This window comes from Arvicanthis niloticus, unplaced genomic scaffold, assembly GCF_011762505.2.
Source record: "Arvicanthis niloticus isolate mArvNil1 unplaced genomic scaffold, mArvNil1.pat.X pat_scaffold_370_arrow_ctg1, whole genome shotgun sequence".
Classification (NCBI taxonomy): Eukaryota; Metazoa; Chordata; class Mammalia; order Rodentia; family Muridae; genus Arvicanthis; species Arvicanthis niloticus.
In genome coordinates, this window is record NW_023046021.1 from 43,848 (window position 1) to 53,653 (window position 9,806).

A 9,806-nucleotide genomic window follows, 5' to 3' on the forward strand; every position below is an offset into this window, starting at 1 on the left:
CCATAATGCAAAATACATTTAGTCTAACTTGAAAAGTCCCTGTATTCTATAGCAGTCTCAACAGTGTTAAAAGTCCAAAGTTCACAGTCTCTTCTGAGATTCATCCAATCACTTAATTGTAATCCCCAAAGCAAGACAGGAAACCAGCTGCACAAACCCCAAACTCTGCATCTCTATGTCTGATGTCAAAGCGGTCTTCAGATCTCCAACTCCTCTTTTTCATCTTTGTTGACTGCAACAAACTTCTTTCACCTGGGCTGGTTCCACTCCCTGTTAGCAGCTTTTCTCAGCAGATAGACCAGGGCTCTAGCATCTTGAACATCTTGGGGTCTCCAAGGCAGCTTCAGTGTTATAGCTTCTCCTTTTAATGTCTGAGATCCACACATGATCTTCTGGGCTCCTCCAAAGGTCTAGCATCCAGCTCTGCCCTCTGTAGAACTCTAAGCTCAGGTTGATCTGTTCCACTGCTGCTGCTGTTCTTGGTGATCATCCTATGATACTGGCATCTCCAATACACTGGGGTCTTCTGCTGCAAGTAGGCTTCACCAACAGCCTCTCATAGGCTCTCTTCATGGTGCCAAGCCTCAAATCCTTTGCATGAAGCCTTCAGTCCTAGGGCGTCAACTGCAACTGGGGCTGCACCTTCACCAAAGGCCTCTCACAGTGCTAAGCCTCAGCTGTTCATGACACCTTCATCCCTTCAACACCAGGATGCCTGGGTGACTCTTACACATTACCAAGTATAGCTGCAGCAGAAGGTACAACCCTGACTATCTCGGGAACACAGCTTTTTGTGCTCTCAGAAAACACTTTGTAGAAGATTTCACCGCAGTTATGCTGGTCTCTACATAATCACTACTAGTTTCTTAACTCCAGTTAATCAACATGAATTGTCCCAGTAGCTCCTTCTATTCTGGGCTCAAAAGCAAGAGCCACGTGATCACGGCTGCCAAGTTCTGCTGCTTGCTGGGGATGAAACATGGCCCCTTGTTCTATCACATTTATCATCAGCTTTCTGTTTTCCTGTTTCTTCTCTACCTAAGCTAGGCTGTCCTGGAACTTGCCTTGTAGATTGACCTTGAACTCAAGAGATCTACATGCCTGTCTCCAGGAATTAAAGGTGTGGGCCACCAAACCTGGATATAAGTTTGTTTTTTTTTTTTTTTTTTACCTAGAATTGCTCTGTTCTAGGCTGGCCTTGAACTCAGAGATTTGCTTGTCTTTGCTTGCTGAGATTAAACAATTGTAGTACTGAGCTTAGGTCTAAATTTAGCTGTGTGAAATCTTTCCATGTCTTTACTCCCTTATTTTTGCCACAAGGTCAAAACTCCCTTAATTCAATTTAATATTCTTGAACACAGGAGTCAGCTTCATTTCAGTTCCTGGGGCCCCTTTAATATTGGAACCATATATTTTATATTATTCCTTTCTCACCTTGCCTCACTTGTTTAAAATGATCCTCATGAGATTTAACCAGAGAAGAAAGTCTATGATGGGCATTTCTGAGACGTCCTTTGTCAATGTAATTAATCCAAGTCTCTTTACCTTAGCCTCAGGCAGACTCTTCCAACAAGAGAAAAAAGTAACCACATTCTTCACCAAAATACCACAGAAACAGTCTCTAGGTCACATACTGAAATTCTCCACTGAAACCCCTTGGGCCAGGTCCTGCACAATTCAAATCACTCTCAGTAAGAAAGTCTTCCATAATCCTACTAGGTTAGCCCATTAAGCCCCATTTAAAACATTTAAAACATTCCACTGCTTTCCAAATCCAAAGTCCCCAAATCCACATTCTTCCAAACAAAAGCATGGTCAGGCCTATCACAGGGATACCCCCAGTCACTGGTACCAATTTCTGTCTTAGTTAGGGTTTTACTGCTGTGAATAGACACCATGACCAAGGCAAATCTTATAAATGACAACATTTAATTGGGTCTGACTTACAGGTTCAGAGGTTCAGTCCATTATCAAGGAGGGAACATGGTGGCATCCAGGCAGGCATGAGAGCTGAGAGTTCTACATCTTCATCTGAAGGCTGCTAGCAGAATACTGACTTCCAAGCAGCTAGGATGAGGGTCTTAAAGCCCACACTCACAGTGACACACCTACTCCAACAGGGCCACACCTTCTAATAGTGCCACTCCCTAGGTGAGCAGAGGGAAACCTTCACAGGGGTGCTGCCAGGCACAGTCCTGTCTCATTGTTGTGGAAAGCCTCCTGTTAATAAAACATTTTTAAATGCCATATCCTGTAGATCTCGGAGATTTTCAAAGACCACCTATCTCTCCACAGTATATCAGAATAGGCAGATGTCACTTGTTTCCAGCTATCTACTATCTGTTCAACTTTGGAAACAGCTACAAGAGGCCAAAGAAAGCTTAATTTTGTAATTAACATAACTAGTACCTGACATGTCCATGAATTTGGTTGACTGACTATCCACTTGCATTTCTTAATTATCTTGAATTCTTTGCAATAGTGACTTTCAAGGACTAGAACTTTGCATTACATTATAAAATGAGTCACATAGGTACAATACTGTAAACAAGAGATGAAGCACATATACAGTATGTTGTAGCAAAATATAAGCATAAATTTCTCTCAATATACAAAAATCCAAACCAATGTAAAATATTTGAGACTAGACTCTTTAGTCTAAATTATATTCAACAATCTACCCTTTTGTCCTCTTATTCCAGTATAACTTTAATTTTTTCAAATCCTAGTTTTAATGATGGTTCTTAAAAACGTTAACTTTCCTTGTAACCCACCACACACCAGAAATAGTGGAAAAGAAAGAATACAGGGGGTTGGGAGGATAAGTGAACCTGTTTAGAAAGGTTCTTCGGAGCAACTCCCATCTGTGTTGTCTGGAAATCAGCAGTTCAGTTCACAGGTCACCAGTGGCAGCTCCATCCACTCACAAACGCCTCATGGATACACCAGCAGTCTGGTTTGATAGACTCTGGTTTGCCACATCTGTGACACAATCTAGCAGAGACAGCCAAGCCTTGGCTCCAGTCAGCAGGAGGACCCAACAGGAACAGCAGGAGAAGTTCTCAGCTGTGCCTCTCTCAGAAAAGGGAAGATCAGTGAAGAGGCAAGACCCACAAGTGTTGCACAGCCAGCAGTACCAGGAAGCCAAGCTCTGTCCCTGTCACTCCATGGAGTCCTGTTTAAACCCTCCAAACATCTCGTGTGCTCCACGGGTCTTGCCTCAGCACAAGCATTCAATCAGCCTGAGTCCTTGGAGGCAGCAGCAAACTGCAGCACACCTCCAGAAGGTTTTTGGTGGGCTTCTCTCTATGACACTCTGGCAAATGAAGTTCAACTACACAATGTAAGGCAGACCAATATAAGTGTGTCCTTACCAAAGAATCCTTCATCCCTTGTCCTTTCATGTGCTTGCTTTAGCAGAACATCCTCTCTCCTGCTTCAGCAAAATGTTCCTTCACGAATCAGGCTTAGCCTTTCACACCTGTATCCACTTTAATATTTCACATGTCTGCATGAGCAAAACACCATCCAACCAACGTTATAAAGAATCCTTAGTTTCTACTTCAGCCCAGGAAGGTTGGCTGAGGAAGGGAACATAGGGCAGTGCAGCCACAGGGTTGTGGTGTGCAGGGCAGACTGGGCTCCACAGTTCTTTACATTGAGCCCATAAAATCACAGGGAACATCAAACACCATCTGTCACTCAGTCCACGCCAGGCTGCTGTCTTCATACTAGAGAATGAGAGTCAAGACATCACTGTGAAGAAAACATTCCAACAACCACGAATCACTCACAGGAGATTCTGGGACCTCCTGAAACCCAATCATGTCCACATTGCCCCTCCCCAATCAGGCCCCAGAGTGTCACCTTTACAATCTGGGGAACACATCAGAGGTCTGGGAGTTGTCCCTGTATAGGGTAAAACAAAACATGCACACACACACACACACACACACACACACACACACACACACATCAAGGTACAGCACAGGCCCCCAGAGATTTCTCTAAAGAAGCTATCATGGGTTACCAGAACTCCCCACCATCTCAAGCTTCACTCTAATCACCTCAGGACAATCCGGCCCCCACACTTACCTGGAGCCAGAGCATAGACTCCTCCTGTTCCACCTGTGAGAAGGAAAGCTGTGAGAGTTCAAGGAAGAGTCAAACTCTAGGAAGTTTCCAGAACTGAGAGAGGACCCACACTGGAGACAGTAGCAATGTGGGGTGTGGGTGTGTTTCCCATTAATGAGCAGAGCACACTTCTAAAGGAGGCTGAGAGAAAACTCAGACCCTGCCCTTTCCTACCTGTGTTTCTCTTTCTCTTCATCAAAAAAGCCATCACACCTCCAATGATGGCCACAGCTCCAAGGACAACCAGAACAGCAATGATCCCCATGTTAGAGTCAGTGGATGGAGGAGGCTCTGGGAAGGACAGGGACAGGAAATGAAGGTGAGAGTCATGACCCCATCTCTCAGCCCTGACCAGCTCAGGGTCTGCAGAAGGCTCCAGCTTTCCTTCACTCCATCTCTGCACCCACACCCTCCTTACCCCATCTCAGGATGAGGGGCTCAGGCAGCCCCTCATGTTTCATATGGCATGTGTAACTCTGCTCTTTCCCAAGAGGCACCACCACAGATGCCCACTTCTGGAAGGTTCCATCCCCTGAAGGCCTGGTCTCCACAAGCTGCATGTCCTGGGTCAGGTCCTCCCCATTCAACTGCCAGGTCAAGGTGATGTCAGCAGGGTAGAAGCCCAGGGCCCAGCACCTCAGAGTGACTCCACCTTCAGATCTGGGGTGATGGGTCACATGTGCCTTTGGGGGATCTGTGTAGAAGATGTAAGCCATTCCACAATTAACAAGACAAACTGAAAACTGTAGAAGACACAGTTAAATCAATGATGACACTGAACTATGTGTCTGTCTGACACTTCAACTGTCATTGCACTAGTGACCTGCAGGTAGAGCTGGTCACCTCATGACAGAACTGCACATTTTCCTGGGGACTCAGGAGCTAAGAGGGAATCACACATGCCCATGGGCCAACATGGCCGTCCTTGTGTGATGTTCTATAGCATGAAATAGGTAGTCATGGCATGGACAATGGAATGCAAAATAAGTAATTTTATGTGTTTGAGTTCATGTCTAAATTATAAATTATGGTCATGTGCTACTGGTAGGTTGCCACCACTGAAACTCAACCACTGTGGTCATCTTGCTGACCAGCATAACTGTCAGTCCAAGTGAACAGCCATCACACAGTGTGTAGCAGAAATGTAGTGAATCTCTGACACTCAGCCAGAGAAAATGATTCCCTGGCCCTGCCTATGGGGTGACAAGATACAGGTACATTACACAGGATCCCTGGAGTGTGCTGTGGACCCCAGTGCAGCACTCACTGGAACTCAGAGGGCTCACAGGGTGTGTGGATCTTCCCTCTCATTCCAGCCCTGGATTGCAGAAGACCCTGTCTCCCAGAGAGTCCAATTCCTGATTCACTTGGGAGAGCACTGTAACTTGTGGGGGCAGAGGAAGAGCAGGAGGGATCTGGATGTTTAGTTCTGACTGGAAACAATGTAAGCTCACAAGAATCTCTCCTTTAATGAGAACCCTGATTTAACTTGTCTAATTATCCAGATTAGCAGTTTCCACTGGCACCTGTGGAGACTGATACAAATGATAATACAAGGGCATAGAGAAACAGGATCACTCCAGTGCAGACAAAAACTGACTAGAAACAAAATAATGCCTTCAAAAAAAGGTAAATAAAAAAGAAAGAAAAGAAGGAAGGAAGAAAGAAAGAAAGAAAGAAAGAAAGAAAAGGGAAAACAAAAGAGAAAAAAGAAAAAAAAATCCACAGTTTATATTCCTCCAGGGTACCCCATAAGAGCTCCTGTGACCATGCAGCACTGTAGGAATAGATGGAATTGGGTTGTTGAAGGCATGCAAACCCCACAGAGAGCAGGGATCTGCGAGAATGTATTATTTGGAAAGTTCTAGAAACTGGAGAACCAGCCTTTGTGTAGAGGAGTCCATGTCTCCCATCAGGTAAAGGAGACTTCCAGTCCTGAGGTGTAAGGGTTGACACACTCAGCTACACAGGAGTCAGTGTCCACAGACAGTGGGTGTGGGCAGAAAACCAGGCCCGGGAGAAGCCATGGCTGACAACAGGGATCCACTATTATTATATTATGAAATTCTCTCCCTCCCTCCTGAGACAGACTGGGGACTGTCCAGGGAGAAGGCTGAGACCTGGGAGAGTCAGTGCAGTGACTGTGATGAGGGTCAGGAGACCAGGGACACTCTCTCCCCTCTGAGACAGGAGCATGACCACAGCTGAGGGTTTCTTCTTCCCCAGGACTGAGCCCCAGCCCGAGGGCAAAGGGAGGAGCTGCCTGGGGCCCCAGAACCTGTGCTCAGCAGCGTCTCCTTCCCGAGCTCCAGGTATCTGAGGAGCGACTCCACGCACTCGCCCTCCAGGTAGGCCCTGTGTATCTCTGCTTCAGCAGTCTGCTCCCACTTGCGTCGGGTGATTTGTGCTGCCATGTCCGCAGCCGTCCACGTTTTCAGGTCTTTGTTCAGGGCGATGTAATCGCGGCCATCGTAGGCGAGCTGCATGTACCCGCGGAGGAGCCTCCCGTCCGACCCCACGTCACAGCCATACATGTGCTGGACCGCATGAGAACCTGCGGGACCTTGTGTTCAGCCCAGTCCAACAGCCCCGGCTCCGCCCTCCCCCAGACTCTTCCAAACTGGAAAGGAAACCGGTTCCGGGTTGGTTCTGCTACTGAACCTTGGACCTGTGACCTGGGATTTCTGCAGCCCCTGTGTCGGACGGGACTTGGAAGAGTCCTGATCTCCGACCTGGGGTCACTCACCGTCCTCGCTCTGGTTGTAGTAGCGGAAGAGGGTCCTCAGGCTCACTCGGAAAATCTTCTCTGCGTTCTTGGCTCTCCGTGTGTTCCAGTCCCAATACTCCGGCCCCTCCTGCTCCACCCACGGCGCGCGCGGCTCATATCTTGGATTCTCCGAGTCGCTGTCGAAGCACAGGAACTGCGTGTCGTCCACGTAGCCGACAGAGATGAACCGTGGTTTCCCGAGGCCGGGCCGGGACACAAAGGTCTCGAAATACAGCAGCGAGTGTGAGCCTGGGGGCGGCTCGCGGTGAGACCCCGACCTCCTCCTGGGACCCCGAGCCGGTCAGCAGGCCAGGAGAAAGCAGGGCGCAGGGCTCCGGATGCGGGTGGAGAAGGGGCAGAGGGTGGGGTGGGCTTCCTCGGTGTCGCCCCCGCTCCTCCCCGCAGAGCCCGTTTCCCTCCCGACCCCGCACTCACCCGCGCGGGTCTGGGTCAGGGCCAGGGCAGCCGCCAGCAGCAGGATCAGTGTGCGCGGCGCCATCGCCCCCAACTGAGATCCGGTGTGTCTGAGTCCCTAGGGCTGCATGGACTCTTAACCAGTGCCAGAGGTGACACTGATTGGTTCCCCGGATTTGCTTCACACAATGGGGGTGAGAACTCCCAGCATGTCCTCAGTGTCTGGGCAGAAGAACCTGACCCAGTAGGAGCAGAAGTGAAACTGGGGAGATGGGGAATCCCCAGCCCTGGGCTTCCCCACCCCTGACCTCACCGCCTGGAGACTAAGACTTTGCCCAAACCCTGTGCTGTGTACAGAGCGCTGTTTGTCATGGTGTCTCTGAGTTCTGACCAAAAGCTGTCTGGACACCAGGAGAGACCTGCAGGCCAGACTCTCTGTGTCCTCTCTTTCATCCTTTCTCCTCCTTCTCTTCAGAAGTGAGACCCTGGAGTCTCCTAGAAGAAAGGACATTTCTGGAAATACAATGGTGACACAAGTGGTTGAGGATACAGTGGAGAGATGCTTCTCCTTAAAGCAGAAGCTCTGGCCTGCAAGTCCCACAGGGACCCCACAGAGACCAGGCTCTGTTCACCTGGAGAGAGTGGCTCACACTTCCAGGCCTGAGTGACTCTCATCTGTAAAGAGGAGGCTTTGCCTCTTCCCTCAGGATCCTGTCTCCTTAACCTTGGACTGAGACTCAGACTCCTCCTGTTTCCTCACAGATGAAGTATCTGTAGCTCCAGGTGGGTGTGTTTTACAAAGATCTCCGTTCCTAGTCCTGGGTTTTTCCATGTGGACCTTTGTCTTAGCAAAGCAGACCCCCTTGTCCACTGGAATGAAACCCCTGTGGAGACCACAGACAGCAGGCATTGGTCCTTGTCTACACTGCACTTGCCCTGTGTCTGCACTACCATGGTACAGTTGCTTTAGTGACTCACTCACTGTAGGAGAGAAACTGTAACTATAACACAGAATAATGATGATAGTGTGGTAGAAGTTATGTGATCTCTGACCCTCTCACTCTCTCTCTGACCTTCACTCACACTATGAGCTGATGAGGTGAGGGACATGAATGTCACAGCTGTGTGGGAGAATGGATCTGATAACCGAGTTGGCTCCACAGTTCCTCAGGCCTGTGTAGTGTGGACACTGGAAGAAAGATGATTCTCATGCCAGAGAGTACACACTGGTGATGTGAGGTATCAGCCTTGATCAGCAGTGTGGGGAAAGATTAAATTTATACAGGTTTTGATTGTGTGGAGTTTGACCTGACCTCTTCTCTGTTTCCCTGGGAACTTAATGCTCTTAGGTTTCACCCTGACTAACCTAAGGATGCAGCTGGCCTTAGGCAGCTCCACAGAAAGCATCTGTCTCTGTTACTTTGCTTCTTATTTTAGTCTGTTTTGAGACAAGGTCTGTCTGCATGGCTCTGGCTGTCTTGGAACTCACCATGTAGACAAGGCTGGCCTTGAACTCACAGAGTTCCACCTGTCTCTGAATCCTGAATGCTGGGATTAAAGACCTGTGTCATCACACCTGGCTTCAGTAACATTTTAATGACTATGATAAGACACTGTGACCCACAGCAACTTATAAATATGTTTAATCTGTTCTCTAGTCTCAGAGGGTTTGAGTCCAAGATGGCAGAGGAAAGGTGTGGTGGAGGAACAGTGGGAGCTCACACCTCTATCTGCACACCAAGGGAGAGACACTGGGAACAGTGGGAGTGCCCCATCGCCCACCCCTCCCAGCAGAGATTTACTGGCCTGCTATCCTGAGGTCACAGTTCAGTGGAGGCAGCCAGATCCCTGCACCCACACTGGTTCTTGGTCTCTTCTGAGTGTCCTGAGGCACAGGTCTTGGTCACATGTTGTCTTATTACCTCTGCATTCGAGAGTTGTAGGCATAGTTCACAGTGTTCAAGGCACATGTAGTGGTCTATGCACATAGTGATACATTTCTGCTCCAAGTTATCCAAAATGCCCCAGGATTCCAGATGCATTTCCTGAAACACCTGTCAATCATTTTCTTCACCAGGTCCTATGCATTGGCTATTAAAAAGAAAAAGACAATTAGACAACACTATAACATGACTGCAGCCAGTGCTGAGGTTGAAGCAGCTTTATTTTTCTCCAGCCTGCTTTTATATCATCACAGGTACATCCAAAAACACATGGTCAGTTCTTAGGTCAAAGCCAAAGGAATCAAGCAAATTAGTAAGCCAAGAGATGACACAAGGTAATAATTAAGCAAATTAGTAAGCAAAGCTCCATGGTCACTGTTTCTAATGTTCTTACCTGAGCCTACATAGTTGTCTAAGCCCAGTGACAAATGCCAAATTCCTAGAAGTGGCACCAAGGCTCTCAATACCATGGCCTCCTTCTGTGTATTTCAGGCCACATTCCTTACACTTGGCCTTGGCATTCACGTTGGCATGGCAACCGCACCATC

At 48.1% G+C, this 9,806-nt stretch overlaps 1 protein-coding gene across 4 annotated transcripts; it reads right to left on the minus strand.

The window, feature by feature from the left end:
* Positions 1-1,147: 1,147 nt before the first annotated feature.
* On the minus strand, positions 1,148-8,882 carry LOC117701983 (H-2 class I histocompatibility antigen, L-D alpha chain-like). Of its 4 annotated transcripts, XR_013070288.1 has the most exons (8): positions 7,337-8,882; positions 6,881-7,150; positions 6,413-6,688; positions 4,553-4,828; positions 4,309-4,425; positions 4,096-4,128; positions 2,832-3,756; positions 1,148-2,220 (listed from the first exon to the last, which is right to left on the minus strand). XR_013070288.1 is itself a non-coding variant. In XM_076706350.1 (7 exons), the coding sequence occupies exons 1-7, from the start codon at positions 7,398-7,400 to the stop codon at positions 3,746-3,748; spliced, it is 1,047 nt and encodes a 348-aa protein (XP_076562465.1). In that variant the 5' UTR covers positions 7,401-8,882; the 3' UTR covers positions 1,148-3,745. The 4 variants fall into 4 exon arrangements, 3 of the variants coding, with proteins under 3 accessions (XP_076562465.1, XP_076562466.1, XP_076562467.1); XM_076706350.1 differs by having other exon boundaries at positions 1,148-3,756; XM_076706351.1 differs by having other exon boundaries at positions 1,148-3,731; positions 7,337-8,879.
* Positions 8,883-9,806: the final 924 nt, after the last annotated feature.

What these genes read in the sequence shown, in the direction of transcription:
- LOC117701983 (XM_076706350.1), bottom strand. Translation starts at nt 7,400, where the DNA reads ATGGCGCCGCGCACACTGATCCTGCTGCTGGCGGCTGCCCTGGCCCTG. An exon ending in CCTGACCCAGACCCGCGCGG is followed by an intron (nt 7,151 to 7,336) that starts GTGAGTGCGGGG and finishes AGCCGCCCCCAG; the next exon opens with GCTCACACTCGCTGCTGTAT. An exon ending in GAAGAGAAAGAGAAACACAG is followed by an intron (nt 4,129 to 4,308) that starts GTAGGAAAGGGC and finishes TCCTTCTCACAG; the next exon opens with GTGGAACAGGAGGAGTCTAT.